We start from the raw sequence: 18,154 nt of genomic DNA on the forward strand, positions 1-18,154 counted from the left end.
GGTGGTGGTGCTGGGCTGGGTGGAGTGGTGAGGGGGGAGGTGGGGTGATGAGAGGGTGGTGTAGGGTGGGGAAGGGTGGTGAGGGGGTGGTGTGGTGGTGGTGCAGGGGTGGGGGAGGGTGAAGTGGTGAGGGGGAAGTGGGATGATGAGAGGGTGGTGTGGGCTGGTGAGGGGGTGGTGTGGACCACGCATGTGGCTAACGATGTCCTCTCTATGTCTCCTCAGGAAAAGCTCTCCTACAATCGCTGCGGAGGGTCCAGATTGGTGAAGGGGTGCCGGACTTATGAATCCTACCACCTTCGATGAGTGTGCACTGGAGGTGACCATGGAGGCTGTGGACAGAACGGTCACCAACGCGGAGGCTAGTGGATGCCACAGAGGTGAGGATCCACCGGGCCTCATCCGAAGTACCTGTCAAATGTGAGTTGTTATTGCCTTACTGGCTGATCTGCCTCTCCAACTGACCACGTGTCCATTCTCCCGATAGAGTCAACCCATTCCGGGTGGCTCCCTCTCCAGCCTCCCTAGAGGCCACCTCGGAGGGGAGCTCTGAGGAAGATACGATCGAGGCATCACAGCTGTCATCCCCACCCTCCACCAGCGCAGATACATTTTGGTGGGAAATGTTAGTGGACAGGCTTCTGGGGCCCAATCTGGTGAGCATCACACCACTGATGATGTACATCAGGTAGAGGCGGGAGCCCTCAGGCGAGACAGCAGTCGGACGTCTGCTGGATCCCAGGACCCAGCTGGCTCCCGGCCTGATGCTGAGCCTGTCAATGAGGTCATCCCGGCCGTGATGGAGACGGTAGGGCAGCACAGTAGCACAGTGGTTAGCACAGTTGCTTCACAGCTCCAGGGTCCCAGGTTCGATTTCCGGCTTGGGTCACTGATTGTGCGGAGTCTGCACGTCCTCCCCGTGTGTGCGTGGGTTTCCTCCCACAGTCCAAGATGTGCAGGTTAAGTGGATTGGGTATATTAAATTGCCCTTAGTGTCCAAAAAAAAGTTAGGCGAAGTTACGGGGATACGGTGGAGGCGTGGGAATGGAGTGAGGGGTGGGGTGCTCTTTCCACGGGTCGATGCAGACTCCATTGGCCGATTAGCCTCCTTCTGCACTGTGAATTCTATGATGCTATGATAGGGAGTAGCCGGAACATTGAGAGGGAGATGCCAACGACACTCCAGCAGATCCATAGCTGATTGGATGGCTCCCAGAGGCTATGGCCAAAGGTGATAGTGCCGGCAATGCGTGGCACCAAGGCCAACACTGCTAGAGTGGCGCTGAAGTGAAGATCCTGCTGCATGATGTTGGCACCATTAGTGAAGGTCTTGGCAGAATGACCGACTCGCTGGGGGTTGCAACCCAGTACCAGGCTGACCTTGATGAGGTTCTGTGGGACATGTCCCGCTCTCAGATGGATTTGGCCGAGGCACTGCGGAGCTTGTCCGAGTCACAGGTGGGCATTGCCGAGGTGTTGCAGAACATGGCCCCATCACTGAGCAGTATCGCCGAGGGTGTCAACACGATGGTGCAGACCATGGGGAAATGCCAGCGCTGGCAGAGCCAGATGATGCAGGGACAGCCACGGCTTGAACCAGCTGCTCCTCCATCCTGAGGTGAATCCCAGGACTCTAAGGGTACTGACCAGGAGAAGGGAGCGCTGGGTGGCAACCCGTATCCATCCCATGGAGTGGCGATGGTGGTCACCGGATCCCCGAGTTCCACCCCACTGATGAGGCCACATCTCATAGCACACGAGACAGGATGGCACAGCTGTGCATGTGCCCAACAAGTGCGTCGGGGCCTTCCGGCCCCAGAACACCGAGGACACCCGCCAGGGGCATCAAAGGCCACAGACAAGGTAAGCAGCTGGCTGCCTCTACCTCTGATGTGCATCCTAGCGACACACCTAGACATAGCGGTAGAGCGAGGAAGGACCATAAGACTATAAGACCACAAGACATAGGAGCAGAATTAGGCCACTCGGCCCATCGAGTCTGCCACGTCATTCAATCATGGCTGATATTTTCCCATCTCCGTTCTCCTGCCTTCTCCCCATAACCCCTGATCCCCTTATTAATCAAGAACCTATCTATGTCTTAAAGACACTCAGTGATATGCCCTCCACAGCCTTCTGCGGCAAAGAGTTCCACACATTCACCACCCTCTGGCTGAAGAAATTCCTCCTCATTTCTGTTTTTAAGGATCGTCCCTTTAATCTGAGATGGTGTTCTCTGGTTCTAGTTTTTCCTACAAGTGGAAACATCCTCTCTGCGTCCACTCTATCCAGGCCTCGGAGTATCTTGTACGTTTCAATAAGATCCCCTCTCATCCTTCTGAACTCCAACGAGTACAGACCCAGAGTCCACAAATGTTCCTCATACGACAAGTTCTTCATTCCAGGGATCATTCTTGTGAATATCCTCTGGACCCTTTCTAAGGTCAGCACATCATTCCTTAGATATGGGGCCCAAAACTGTTAACAATACTCCAAATGAGGTCTCACCAGAGCCTTATATAGCCCCAGAAGTACATCCCTGGTCTTGTATTCTAGCCCTCTTGACATGGGTGCTAACATTCCATTTGCCTTCCTAACTGCTGACTGAACCTGCACATTAACCTTAAGAGAATCGTGAACAAGGACTCCCAAGTCCCTTTGTACATCTGATTTCCTAAGCATTTCCCCATTTAGAAAATAGTCTATGCCTAGATTCCTCCTTCCAAAGTGCATAACCTCACACTTTTCCACATTGTATTTCATTTGCTGCCCACTCTCATAACCTGTCCAAATCCTTCTGCAGCCCCCTTGCTTCCTCAATACTACCTGTCCCTCCACAGATCTTTGTATCATCTGAAACTTAGCAACATTGCCTTCAGTACCTTCTTCCAGATCATTAATGTATATTGTAAAAAGCTGAGGCAGACTACTAGTCAACAGATGCCATCCTGAAAAAGTCGCCTTTATCCCCACTCCCTGCCTTCTGCCAGTCAGCCAATCCTCTATCCATGCTAGGATGTTGCCCTTTGCACCATGGGCTTTTAACTTATTTAAGGGCAACACGGTAGCATTGTGGTTAGCACAATTGCTTCACAGCTCCAGGGTCCCATGTTCGATTCCCGGCTTGTGTCACTGTGCGGAGTCTGCACGTTCTCCCCGTGTGTGCGTGGGTTTCCTCCGGGTGCTCCGGTTTCCTCCCACAGTCCAAAGATGTGCAGGTTAGGTGGATTGGCCATGATAAATTGTCCTTAGTGTCCAAAATTGCCGTTAGTGTTGGGTGGGGTTACTGGGTTATGGGGATAGGGTGGGGTTGTGGGCTTGGGTAGGGTGCTCTTTCCAAGAGCCAGTGCAGACTCGATGGGCTGAATGGCCTCCTTCTGCACTGTACATTCTATGCAAATTCTATGTCTTAACAGTCTCCTATGTGGCACCTTGTTAAAGGCCTCTGGAAATCTAAATAAATCACATTGACTGGGTCTCCTTTGTCTAACTTGCTTGTTACCTCCTCAAAGAACTCTAACAGATTTGTCAGACACGACCTCCCTTTAACAAAGCCGTGCTGACTCAATCCTATTTTGCCGTGCACTTCCAAGTACTTCGTGATCGCATCTTTAATAACATCTTTAATAAGGAAATGCACATTGAGGATCACTGAGGGCACCAACGGAGGGGGACAGGGGTTAGTTAGGTAAGGTGTGAGGGGAGTGTTGAGGTGGGGGAGGCACCATCAGGAGAGTGGGGAATTGTAAAACACAATAAACACACTTGTGCACAACCAGTACGATTCCTCTGTCACGTTATTCCGCAATGCAGCCCCATCTCCGAACCCTTGGCCCATCTCTCCAGGTATCTCCCCTTCCCCTTGGCATCCACCCACCCTCCGGCCGTGGAAATGTCCCCGGAGCTGTGTCCCATCCCCTGGGTGTTCAGATGTTGGCTGCTGCGTGTGTGGTGTTGGCTACCCCAGTGTTCAGGCACAGTGTCCATGCATCAGCGTGTGATTGGGATGCTAGGTAATGACTCCCACATGCTGCATGGCCCGCCCACCCACGGAAATCCACTTGGGATTTGGGAAGTGTTCACTCAACCACAACTGCTAATTCCCTATTAGTGATAGCCTTCAGTCATGCAGCCAGAGGCCTCAACTGTTAATGGGGGTTATGGGTGGTCGGTGGGTCAGATGGCGAGGGGTTAGGATTGCCACCAGAATGGGAACACACAATCCAGGGGTTGGCATGCTGGTGCCATGCATGGTTGCCCCCCCCCCAGTGACTCTCCCTCCTTCCCCCCTTCTCATGGCAGCTCACCCCTCCGGAGTCTGCCCCCCACCCAGCGAAGGATCCCCCACCCCCTGCTGAGCACTGGGGCAACAAGCTCAGCATCCCCGGGTTCTTAGTCTGTGAGCAAAGATGGCTACTCACCTCCTCGGCTCCCCACAGAAGCTCTTCCACCAGGTTCACGTTTTTCATAAGCAGTACTAATCGGCGCCAGCGTGACCACTTGCTGAGGAGGCCACTGGATGATGGGAGGCTGTTGGATATGGGGTGGCTCCTGTTAATTGTATGGAAATAGGGCATAAGTGGTGATAATTGTTTTCTCGCCACGCGATGGCGAGATCCCGATTTCGCCTACGCGAGCAGGTCGATTGCATCGCAAACTGTTTGGCGCCTGGCGCGGTTCTCGTTCACGGCCTCCCCGCTATTCACAGGCCTTGTTTCGCTCAAGCGAGACCCTAACAAGCCCAGAGAATCGTGCCCTGTGTGTCTTTTTCCCATAAGAGTGGTGAACAGATCATATTTCTCTTTCCCAGTATTATTTTGCAGGGCTCATTTTAACTTCTATGTCACTCTGGTGTGAAACTGTAGATCATGCATGTTTTTCAAATGTGTTCCTGACATCCCCTCAGTGAGCTCCCCCCACCCCCCCCCCCCCCCATCCCCCTTCCGAACATTATCCGGAATGTTTAATGCCTTTGACGCACCTCCGACGTGACCCAGTGAGGGAGCTGGGATTCTCGACATGAATTATAGATCAGCCTTGGAAAATGCAGCCTCTTTGTAACCGGCACACAGAGAAATAGCGAGGCGGTCCCTGAGCTGCATAGCTCCATCCTCCGCCTGGATCCCCCGGAGAAGCCACTTGCACGAAGTGTGGGCAGCAGTTCTGCGAACGTTAGTGTCCAATCCTCCCTTTCCCTCTGTCCCTGTCTCTCCCTCCCTCGGCTTGCTGCGTCGCTTCTCGCCTGCCAGAGATGAAGGGAGGATTTATCAAGGATGCTCCTCTCCTCATGTTGCTCAATGCAGCAATCTTTGCAACGTCCGCGGCGCACCAGAAGCTTTACACCAACCACTTCTTGGTGGAGTTAGACGGAGGAGGGGACGATGTAGCCCAGAGAGTGGCTGCAGATTCTGGCTTCACCGCTGTGAGGAAGGTAGGAATTGTGCATTTCAGCCGCTCCAATGTACAACAAATAACACCATGGCGAATATAATGAGGCAGAACTGTGCCAATTGCCATAAACACGTATTGCAATGTTCCCAGAGTCATTCTGTATTTAATTTCATATCCAGGCACAGCCCGCATTCTGCATCATCTCCTCTTCCACTGGATAATTTGGAAATTGGCAAAATTGCTCGGGAACCTGTCCCCCTCTCTATGGTCGCGGACCAAACACGACTAGGGGCTGGAAAACCCCTTCCGTTTAAAAAATTGTCTTTTTGCCTTGAGAGCTTGCGCTGACGAAAAACGTTCATTGATTGATAGAGGCAGATTTGTTCCACAGGGGAACTGGCCATTGGGGCCGGTGAGAAACTTTCATATCAGCTCTTCTCAAACGGGCTAGCGAGCTTGCTAATTGATCACCCCTGTATTCAACACATTAAACATCACAAGGTTCAAATCCATCATGTTTTTTTTCTCAGTTCCTCACTTTTCTTTGTATTACACCCCCCCCCCCCCCACCCTTGTTTATTTGGGTTTATGTTAATTGGCCATGAATTCAGTGACTGATAGGCACCCCCAGTGCTGGCCTGCGACCCTCCAGCGTGTTAATGTACATTTACCTTTATGCTGATCCTTATTTTAAGTTTGGGTCGGGCAGGATTGAAATGCGCCTGGAAAGAAATAGGAAAAGGCCTATGGGGACGCACTGAGAATCCACAAGACGCGATCTCGGGCGCGTTTTGGAAATAATTCCTATCTGGGTCGTGGCCGGGAGGTGTGGGATACAGGACTTTGATTTGTTATTACAGTAACATCCCCACACACGCACAGTCACTCACACACCACTACCCTGTGCTTCCAATGTGTCCCTGCTGATGCTCTGTAAGGACAGTCTGACACATCCCCAATGACAGAGAGGGTCCAGACCTCAGGGCAGGTTACATGCGGGAAATCGCCACTGCATCATTTCTGTTCACTTAGAGTATGGCCAAGGTTCAAAGTGCTGCTCGGATCAATCATTGAAACCTTTCGGACACTGACGAGAGTTCTGAAAGCTATCACTCTGGGAGTGCTGCATATCCAATTGCAAATTCCATTTCTATATGAGAACTTGGAGGGTTTGCCTTGTTGGTGGAGGGCAATAGCTGCCAGGAATCCCAGACAAGATGCATTGCAACCAACTCTTGAAAGTGTGTCTTTCTCTATGTAGGTGGGTAGATGGATGTGTGGGTGTGTGTCCGTGTGGATGGGGGGGGTGGGGGTGGGTGAGTGGATGTGTTAGTGTGTGTCGGTGTTCGTGTGTGTGGGTGGTTGTGTGGGGTTTGTGTGTGCAATTGGGTTTATTGGATGTGTGTGGGTGGGTGGGGAGTGTGTGTGTGAGTCAGTGTGTGGGTGTGTGTGTGCAGGGGGGCTGTATATGGGTGGGTGTGGGGACGTATGTGTGTAAGAGGTTGGGCTGTGTGTGTCAGTGGGTGGCATGTGTGTGTGAGTGAGTGGGTGCAGATGTATGTGGGTGTGGGCGGGTGGTAAAGTGTGTTGGTGTGTGTATGGGTGTATGTGTGGAGGGATGTGTGTATTGGTGTGAGTTTGGGGTGTATGTGTGTGAGTGGGTATGTGGTAAGTGTGTGTGTGTAAGAGGGTGTGTGTGTGTGACTGGGTTGGTGTGTGGGTTTGAATGTGGGGGATGTGTGTCAGTGGATGGGTGGGGATGTGTATGGGGATGTGTGTGGGTGTGTGTGAGTGAGTGGGTTGGCATGTGTGTGGGTGTGAGTGCGGGTGGGTGAGTGTGTGTGAGTGGATGGCTGGGGGAGGGTGTGTGGGTCAGTGGGGATTTGTGTGTGTGACTGGGTGGGGAGGGGGTGTGAGTGTGCGGGTGGGTGGATAGGGATGTGTGGGTGTGTGTGTGTAAGAGGGTAGGTGGTTGTGCGTGTGTGAGTGACTGTGTGTTGTGTGTGGGTGTGTGTGTGGGTGGGTGGGCATGAGTGCGGATGTGTGTGCAGGTAGGTGGGGTTGTGTGTGGGTGTGGGCTGATGAGTGGTAAGGAGGGGTGAGTGTGCGGGTGGGCGGGCGGGGATGTGTGTGGGGGGTGTGGGTGGATGTGTGGGTGAGTGGTGAGGTTGGTGGGAATGTGTGGGTGTGCGTGTGCAGGTAGGTGGGTGGGTAGGGTTGTGGGTGTGACTGAGTGGGTGGTGGGGGTATGAGTGGGTGGGGGTGTGCTCATGTGGGTGTGTGAGTGTGAGGATGTGTGCGGGTAGGTGTGTAGGTGAGTGTGGGTGTGTGTGTGTGGGTATGTGTGTGGGTGTGTGTGTGGGTGAGTACTGAGGAGGGATGTGCAGGTGTGTGTGCGTGTGGTTGTGAGTGTGAGGAGGGTGTGTAGGTGTGTGTCCATGTGGGTGAGTGTGAGGAGGGGTGTGTGCGCGTGTGGGTGTTGTGGGTGGGTGTGTGGGGATGTGTGTGTGTGTGGGTGAGTGTGAGGAGAGGTGTGTGGGTGGGTGTGTGGGGATGTGTGTGTGTGGGTGAGTGTGAGGAGGGTGTGTGCGCGTGTGGGTGTTGTGGGTGGGTGTCTGGGGATGTGTGTGTGTGGGTGAGTGTGAGGAGAGGTGTGTGTGTGGGTATTGTGGGTGAGTGTGAGGAGGGATGCCTGGGGTGTGTGCAGGTGGGTGTGTAGGTTAGTGGGTGTATGTGTGTGGGTGGGTGTGTGGGGATGTGTGTGTGTGTGGGTGAGTGTAAGGAGGGGTGTGTAGGTGTGTGTACATGTGGGTGTGTGGATAAGTGTGAGGAGGGGTGTGTGGGTGTGTGTGCGTGTGGGTGTTGTGGGTGTGTGTGTGTGGGGATGTCTGCGGGTGATTGGGTGAGTGGTGAGGAGGGGTGTCTGTGGAGTGTGTGCAGGTGGGTGTGTAGGTTAGTGGGTGTGTGTGTGGGTGGGTGTGCGTATGTGAGCGGGTGTGTGTGGGGGTATGTGCCAGTGTGTGTGTGGGGTGAGTGGTGAGGAGGGATGTGGTAGGAACTGGGTTTAGCTCGCAACCTCTGGCCACATTGAGAGTGAAGAGCCCATTCCATTCATTCATTCTGGCGCTGTTCTCACTGGGCACTCTCCATGGTGCTGAATCCGGGGCGACTGCGCCTGAGTCCCGAGCAGACTGTTCAACAACAGTGATATGTGAACGCGGGGTTGTGACGAAAACTTTAAACTGAATGTCCATGATTTGCGCTGGTCAGTTTTAATATTTGTTGCCAAAATATATTTGCAGCGTGGTTAGTTGCTCTCACTTTCGCTTCAGTCCTTCTTTAGTGTTGACTTCCTAACCTTCCTTGGCCGGATGTTCCGCCCAGACACACTGCGGTTTGACCAACATCCTTACCCTTTATTTGGGTCCAATTTGTACCGAGAGGGAAAGGTACATTTACCGTCAGAGGGCTGGATTTCAGGTCGACAAATAATTTCCTTCCAATACAATCGCGTTTTACTAAAATTTCGGATTTTAATGCTATAAGATTAACAGTTGAGTTATATAATTTAACAATGTTACCTTGCCTTCATCCACTCGAAATATTCCACCTCTCCAAAATATATTAACATTTTTCACAGCGTGTTTCTTCCTCAGGACTGATAAGTGGTAATATAGCGGAGACCCATGTTTTATAAACTTCACTTCAGCCCGCCTCCACTCTCACCAGATTCCCCTTTCTCATTTATTGTCCTTGTTTTTCTGAATGGTCTGCCCCTGTATATTCTAGTAAGAATAGGATAGATTTTTTATGTCATTAAACCACTGAATTCTGGTGCGTTTTATCCATTTTGGGCTTTTACCTTTTTTTTTACTTAATGTGGCTTTATATTAAACCAACGTGGAGCAAGGGCTGAGCGCCCATGTACCTGGTAAACACGCTTTGTCCTTTGTGGCTCCTGATGTGTGAGTTTGTTCAATCGCCCATTTCTTTGTTTCCTATTACTATTTCTCCAGCCTTATTTTCCAGTGCTCCAATGTCTATTCTTGCCTCTCTCTTACCTTTTATATATTGAAAAAACTCTTGCTGTCTTCTTTTATATTACTAGCTAACTTACACTCATATTTCATCTTCTCCCCCCCCCCCCCCCCCCCTTCCCCCTTATTGTTTGTTTTTTATTGTAATCTACTCACTTTTAAAGACTTCCCAATCCTCTGGCTTTCCACTAATCCTTGCCACTGTATCCCAGATGAATATCCCAGACCTGAGCACCAGGCAGGCAACACAATCTTCGGAATTCTCGATCCAGGTCACAGAGAACAATGCCCCTAACGATACTATCCCCAATTACCACTACATTGACTTCAGAGATAACCACATTTCTAGCTGTTTGGAGTCACAGATTGGTTAAGAATGAGAAATCATCTTCTCCGGAGTGCATTAATGAATCAGATAGTTTATTTTTTATTATTAATGACAATCCAGTAGTTTCTATATTCTAGGTTAATTTAATTGAATTTAAATACCCAAGCTACCCTCTGAGGGATTTGAATTCATGGCCCTAGATTTTCTCAGGGTGGGGAAGACTTTGTGGACCTTTAAAAATGGTGGCTATGACCCAGATGCGGAAGTCCCGCACCCATTTCTGACAGTTCTTGACAGTTCCAATATTTACTGGTGGGAAGGGGTGGGATGTGAATTGCACAGGTGGGAATCCTGAACTCAGCGGGCCCATTTGAATTTAGAGCTAAGTTCAACATTTTGGCTGTGTCAAGGGACTTAACCTGCAGTGTGGGAGTCAAAAATTGATGAAGTTGATATAAATGCTCTTGAAGGGTGGATAAGGTATCTGTCACAATCCAAATCTTTTTTTTCAAATGCTCCATTCCTTATACTTTGGGGGGAATAAACAGGCTGTGGCTGTCAGTGAGAGTGGGTGTGAGGCATGAGGGTTAGTTGGGGGGGGGGGGGCAATCACCTGTTAAAACAACTGGGCCAAAGACCAAGAGAACCAAGGTGGCCTCAGCATCCAACACCCCTATAGCCACCCACGCTTTGCCTGTGAGGTCACGGTGCCAACACAATCCCACACATCCAAGTCCCTCACCAGCCCCGCCAGATTGAAAATCGCATAATTCAGGGTACCTTTAACAGAGGTGGGTTCAGAATTCGGGAAATTTCCCACCTTGAGCTATTTACCTTTTGCAGCCAATATTCAGTCTGATCACGCTCATTAGGCACTGGACTGAGTCCGCAGCCGCCACGCTGAGTTCCCGACAGGTGATACCACACATGTCTCACACCGTCGGGGGCTTGGTCAGTTGGGGGCAGAGCATTGGGAGGCAACAGGGTAGCACAGTGGATGGCACAATTGCATCACACCTCCAGGGTCCCAGGTTCCATTCCCAGCTTGGTTCACTGTTTGTGCGGAGTCTGCATGCTCTCCCCATGTGTGTGTGGGTTTCCTCCGGGTGCTCCGGTTTCCTCCCACAGTCCAAAGATGTGCAGGTTAGGTGGATTGGCCATGATAAATTGCCCTTAGTGTCCAAAATTGCCCTTAGTGGTGGGTGTGGTTACTGGGTTATGGGGATAGGGTGGAGGTGTGGGCTTGGGTAGGGTGCTCTTTCCAAGAGCCGGTGCAGACTCGATGGGCCAAACGGCCTCCTGCTGGACTGTAAATTCTATGAAATCTATGAAATTAGTTCAGGCTCTACTAGTCCAGTAATGTAATTTCTATGCTGCATCCCCTGTTGCTTGACAGTGTTTGACAAAAAGGGATGAGAGGAGGCTCCTGTCGAGGATTAACACCAGCATGGAGCAGTCCGCCTGTTTTTCCAATATCCTCATTTAATGCTGCACACATTATCACATCCCTAAGTTATTCTCAATATGAATTAGAGGCTGATTGTTCTGGGTGGACTCAAAACCAATAAAAATCCAGGAGAACCAATAGCCTCTCTAGAGTTTTGAAGAATGAGAGGTGATCTAATTGAAACCTACAAAGTACTTCAATAAATAGACAGGCTGGAGGGAGGTAAGCTGTTTCCCTTGTTTGGGATGTCGAGAACCGGGACCACAATTTCAAAATAAGGGGCTGTATTCTCCGATTCTGGGGCTATGTCCCCACGCCGATGTGGGAACGGTGTCGCTTTATGCCAGAAACAATGGCGCAAAACGGCCACTGATTCCCCATTGTGCTGAAGGCTAGCAGGGAGGCAGCATCAAGCACCCAGCTCTAGCTGCCAATATGCCCCGGAGAATTGTCGGGTCCGTGGCCACGCATGTGCACAGCAGCGGCTGCTCCTGGACCTGGCCCACGAAATAGTCCCCTCCTTCGTCTGAGTCTGCGGACTGAGTCCGCAGCCGCCACGCTGAGTTCCTGACGGGTGTTACCACACGTGTCCCACGCCATTGGAAGCTTGGCCGGCTTTGGGCGGAGCATTGGGGGGTGAGCCTCAGGCAACGTCCTGAGGCCGTCGATACATGGTGCGGCGTACTCCTAGAGTACGCTGCTGTGGAGGGGGTGAAGCATTGCGAAAGCGGCGCCACCTCCCATTAGGTCAGGAACTTGGATTCTCCGGCTGGTCGGCAAATGCAATTTCGGCTTCGGCGACCGGAGAATCCAGCACGGTGTGATGTTACTTAGGACTGAGATGAGGAGAAATTGTTTCACACAGACGGTTGTGAATCTTTGAAATTCTCTACCTCGGAGACCTCAATCATTGAGTATGTTTAAGATAGAGATTGATAGATATCTGGTTGACAACAACGTAAAGGTTATGGGGATAATGATTGTAAAAGGCATTGAAGTGTTCAATCAGCCATGATTGTGCTGAATGGTGCAGCAGAATCGATGGGTTGAATGGCGTACTCCTGTTCCCATGTTCCTAAGTGCCGCTTGATTGCATAGTTGATGACATCCTTCCATCATTTTACTGATGATCAAGAATAGACTGGTGGTGCAGTTATCAGTTGGGTTGGATTTGCCCAGCTTTTTGAGTGCAGGACATAAAGGGGGCATTTTTCCACATTGCTAAATAGATGCCATTGCTGTGGCCATATTGGAACAACTTGGCACAGCTAGTTCTGGAGCACAAGCCTTCAGTGCTATTGCCGGAATGTTGTCAGGATCCAAAGCCTTTGCAGTATCCAGTGCCTTCAGCCATTTATTGATATATGGAATGAATGAAATCGGCTGAAGACTGGCATTTGTGATGCTGGGGACCACTGGAGGAACTACTGAAAATAAAAGCTCACAAAATAATGCAGATTTTGGGGTATTTCAGTGGATAATAATGGTTCCAGGTTGGAAAAGCATATTATAACTTGCCAATTGTATTAGTGTTCTTTATTTAAAAGTATGAGAATGAATTGATCAAAACAACTATTTGTGTCTGGATTTAAGAATGGTAGTGTGGTCATATAAAAGCATTTCAATTGAATATATGGCATTGGCTTTTGTTCATTAATTTGTGTTACCTTGGAGGACCTTCGTACATATGAATATTTTCATTTCTAACTTTAGTGAATGCTCATTTTTGACATGGTTGCATTTTCCTAGTTAGCAGTAAGTGATTTTGACATTTGATTTAAAAGTATAATTTGGTCATGTGATCGAGCACCAAACAGCTGAATGTTTCTTTGTAGAGAAGTGAATCACACTTCTTGTTCAGCATGTTGAGACTGTGTAGTGTGGTAAGGAAATCCAACTTATGTTTTTATGTTGCACGAACCTATGTTCATACACTGTCAAATAAACAATGGCACTCTCTGTTACAGCTGCTAAATAATCTCAAAGTACAGGATGCTTCTGATCCCCAGCCTGAAACCAACCAGTTCAGTCCAGCTTCCAAAACCGATCTCTCCAACAGCAATTACATTTTACTGGGCTGGTGATAACTTAACATTTGAACTGTGTAACCCGGAGGAAAACAGCTACAACTTGCAGTAAACGATAGATGGAGCTAAGCGATCCCACAACCAATGGGTCAGATCTAAGCTCTGCAGTACTGCCACATCTGCTGGAATCGTAGTAGACAATTAAATAACGCACTAGAGGAGGAGGCTCCACATATGTAGACCCAATTTGCCTAATCTCTCTTCATAGGACAGTCATGCCATTCTTGGAAGAAGTCTGGTGAACGTTCATTGCACTCCTTCAATGGCAATAATATTCTTTCTGAGGCAAGGGAAACAAAACTGCACATAGTACTCTAGGTACAGTCTAACCCTGCCTCTAAACAAGTGAAGCAAGTCTTTATTGCTCCTGTAATCAAATCCTCTTGCGAAAAAGGCTATAATTGCATCAACCTTCCTAATAGCTTGCTGCACCTGCACCTCCAGGTATCGAACAACAGTAATGTCATCAAACAGGGTAAGCAGCCAATCACAGCAAAGTATTCCCACAGACAGTAAACCAGAAAGTAAAATGTGCTGAAGTTTTCACCTTACATTAAATTTCACAACGAGCGAAATAAATGATTGGGACATACACTAAGGAATAAGGTACAAGTTGAAATATAAACACAGTGATTTAAAAAAATATACATATTTATCATAATGGGGAGATTGGACATTAACAGATATAAAATTAATTTTTCAGAGCCAATAAGGGTGTTTAGCAGTAATTATGAATTGGTACACCCTAAAAACTCAGTTCCATCTCAATGTTTTTTCAAAGGTTTTTTAGATCAAGACCAAGAGCTTAAAGGGAAAGCTTTTGTCAATTCTGTGAATTCTAATCCATTTCTGGTTGGGCAGGTCTTCAACAATACACCCAGTGGGGAAGTATACAACTTCTGGATTTCTATGTTTAAGTCTGCATATGCAGACCCCTGACGAGAATTTCAGTGGCATAATGACACGATGATTGATAATTATGCAGTCATTATCGCCACAAAACCTGGGCGAAAACCTCTGATTAGGAATAAAATCTAGATAGAAATTAGTAAAATGTGAATTTTGTTTCAATAAAATTCATTTTATTGGGATTTTTGAATTAAAAGAGAATACAGTATATATATAGGATAAAGATGGCTGACAGTGAGACATAAAGAAGTAATTGGAATGAGCATTTCTGTTGATGAAATCTGTCTCATCTTCTAACACTATCAGAATCCTTTCAATACAACCACTGCCAGCATATTCTGGCTACGTATTTTGTACATAACTTGATTTAATCCAAGACTTCAACTCAGTAAATTGAATACATTTCCTGCATAATTTTCCAAACAAGAGTTTCAATCTTGGCAGTGATAAAGTTATTTGTATTGTACAGCTTCAAAATGGACTAGAGATTAAATGTAGGTAGACAGGCTCATGAATGAGCATAAATATCAATTGTCATTAATGGATGTTTTAATTACAGCTAATTAAGCAAATTTACATTGTTACACCATTTCAATAGGCTAATCAGATTTTTGACTTGATATTTATAATTATACCCAAGATGTCACTTGTTCCTCATCTTTTGAGTTTTATGTTTTTGCATCATATTATAATCACAGGAATATAATATATTGTATAAATTGTAGATAGAAGAGCTGAGATAACGTTATGTGAGCAGCAGAAGATTGTCTTATAGCAGGATAGCGAACCAAGAGTGGCCTCAACAACCTGTGGAAATTACTTTTTAATAAGACGTTCCAGTTCTACAGAAGTATACCCCTAAATATTGGGCTGAAGGGATTGTTTTGGATATACAATATTGCTCAAAATATGACCGTGGAGATATACTTGATCGGAATTCACTGACTGATGAGGAGATTTCCACTGTGGTTCTGTGAAATATATTTTATAACTGAAGTTTGTGTTAAATCCCCCTTTAAATTTTTCTAGTGCAGGTGCTGACCCATCATACAAAACCTGCCAAAACAAATGCATCGTTAGAACCTGTAGTTTCTGACAGGCGATGCTCCTATTATTTCCAATATGGATTACCAATGCATCTCATTTCATCAAAAGAAGTTGCCGTAACCCTTTTCCAGACCCAGGATTATGATTTTGAGATAACTGCCAAACAGACACAAGGTCAGCATACCAGGAAGAATATGTGTAGGGCACAGACATGTTCATATTTGAGGCAGGAATGTGTGCCAAGAGTCCTGATTGGCCAACTTGGCTGTGGTCTCCAAAGACGCTGACTTACCTACCAAGTATTTCGCGCAATGTTTCAGATTTCAGGTGCCTACAGTATTTTGAATTTTGTGCTGAGCAGATGCCACAGAATGGCTAATAGCAAGACTTGGTATCCTGGTGTGATGCTAAGTGATTTTGTAAATGACAATTTTTTTCTGGATGTGTTAAGAGAGAACTGGAATAAGAACATAAGAACATAAGAACTAGGAGCAGGAGTAGGCCATCTGGCCCCTTGAGCCTGCTCTGCCATTCACTGAGATCATGGCTGATCTTTTGTGGACTCAGCTCCACTTTCCGGCCCGAACACCAGAACCCTTAATCCCTTTATTCTTCAAAAAACTATCTATCTTTAACTTAAAAACATTTAATGAAGGAGCCTCGACTGCTTCACTGGGCAAGGAATTCCATAGATTCACAACCCTTTGGGTGAAGAAGTTCCTCCTAAGATCAGTCCCAAATCTACTTCCCCTTATTTTGAGGCTATGCCCCCAAGTTCTGCTTTCACCCGCCAGTGGAAACAACTATCTTATCTATTCCCTTCATAATTTTATATTTTTCTATAAGATCCCCCCCGCATCCTTCTAAATTCCAATGAGTACAGTCCCAGTCCACTCAACCTCTCCTCGTAATCCAATCCCTTCAGCTCTGAGATTAACCTAGTGAATCTCCTCTGCACACCCTCCAGCACCAGTACGTCCTTTCTCAGGTAAGGAGACCGAAACTGAACACAATACTCCAGGTGTGGCCTCACTAACACCTTATATAATTGCAGCATAACCTTCCCAGTCTTAAACTCCATCCCTCTAGCAATGAAGGACAAAACTCCATTTGCCTTCTTAATCACCTGTTGCACCTGTAAACCAACTTTTTGTGGCTCATGCACTAGCACACCCAAGTCTCTCTGCACAGCAGCATGTTTTAATATTTTATCATTTAAATAATAATCCCTTTTGCTTTTATTCCTACCAAAATGGATAACCTCACATTTGTCAACATTGTATTCCATCTGCCAGACCCTAGCCCATTCACTTAAGCTATCCAAATCCCTCAGCAGACTTCCGATATCCTCTGCACTTTTTGCTTTACCACTCATCTTATTGTCATCTGCAAACTTGGACACATTGCCCTTGGTCCCCAACTCCAAATCATCTTTGTAAATTGTGAAACATTGTGGGCCCAACACTGATCCCTGAGGGACACCGTTCGCTACTGATTGCCAACCAGAGAAACACCCATTAATCCCCACTCTTTGCTTTCTATTAATTAACCAATCCTCTATCCATGCTACTACTTTACCCTTAATGCCATGCATCTTCGCAACAATCTTTTGTGTGGAACCTTGTCAGAAGCTTTCTGGAAATCCAGATATACCACATCCGTTGGTTCCCTGTTATCTACTGCACTGGTAATGTCCTCAAAAAATTCCACTAAATTAGTTAAGCATGAACTGACCATTATGAACCCATACCGCATCTGCCCAATGGGACAATTTCCATCCAGATGCCTCGCTATTTCTTCCTTGATGATAGATTCCAACAGGTTCCCTACTACCGAAGTTAAACTAACTGACCTATAATTACCCACTTTCTGCCTAGCTCCTTTTTAAAACAGTAGTGTCATGTTTGCTCATTTCCAATCCACCGGGACCACCCCATGGTCCAGTGAATTTTGGTAAATTTTCACGAGTGCATTTGCAATTTCCCGAGCCATCGCTTTTAGCACTCTGGGATGCATTCCATCAGGGCCATGAGACTTGTCTACCTTTAGCCCCATTAGCTTTCCCATCACTACCTCCTTAGTGATAACAATCATCTCAAGGTCCTCACATGTCATAGCCTCATTTCTATCAGTCACTGGCATGTTATCTGTGTCTTCCACTGTGAAGACCAACCCAAAAAACCTGTTCAGTTCTTCAGCCACTTCCTCATCTCCCATTATTAAATCTCCCTTCTTATCCTCAAAAGGACCAATATTTACCTCAGCCACTCTTTTTTGTTTTATATATTTGTAGAATCCTTTACTATCTGTTTTTATATTCTGAGCAAGTTTACTCTCATAATCTATCTTACTCTTTATAGCTTTTTCTGTTGCCCCCTAAAGATTTCCCAGTCCTCTAGTCTCCCACTAATCTTTGCCACTTTGTATGCTTTTTCCTTCAATTTGATACTCTCCCTTATTTCCTTAGATAACCATGGTTGATTTTCCCTCTTTCTACCATCCTTCCTTTTCGTTGGTATAAACCTTTGCTGAGCACTGTGAAAAATCGCTTGGAAAGTTCTCCACTGTTCCTCAACTGGTTCACCATAAAGTTTTTTGCTCCCAGTCTACCTTAACTATCTCTTCTCTCATCCCATTGTAATTTCCTTTGTTTCAGCACAAAACACTAGTGTTTGATTTTACCTTCTCACCCTCCATCTGTATTTTAAATTCCACCATATTGTGATCGCTCCTACCGAGAGGATCCCTAACTAGGAGATCATTAATCAATCCTGTCTCATTACGCTGGACCAGATCTAGGACTGCTTGTTCCCTCTTAGGTTCCATTACATACTGTTCTAGGAAACTATTGCAGAAACATTCTATAAACCCCTCCTCAAGGCTGCCTTGGCTGACCTGGTTAAACCAA

At 47.4% G+C, this 18,154-nt stretch overlaps 1 protein-coding gene across 1 annotated transcript in view; it reads left to right on the forward strand.

The window, feature by feature from the left end:
* Positions 1 to 4,991: 4,991 nt before the first annotated feature.
* Positions 4,992 to 18,154, forward strand: part of pcsk2 (proprotein convertase subtilisin/kexin type 2) — a 101,062-nt gene continuing 87,899 nt past the window's right edge. The window contains exon 1 of the mRNA XM_038807046.1: positions 4,992 to 5,431. Coding sequence (XP_038662974.1) covers positions 5,252 to 5,431 — 180 coding nt within the window. The 5' untranslated portion in view covers positions 4,992 to 5,251. The remainder of the gene's footprint in view (positions 5,432 to 18,154) is intronic.

Source organism: Scyliorhinus canicula, chromosome 1, assembly GCF_902713615.1.
Source record: "Scyliorhinus canicula chromosome 1, sScyCan1.1, whole genome shotgun sequence".
NCBI lineage: Eukaryota > Metazoa > Chordata > Chondrichthyes > Carcharhiniformes > Scyliorhinidae > Scyliorhinus > Scyliorhinus canicula.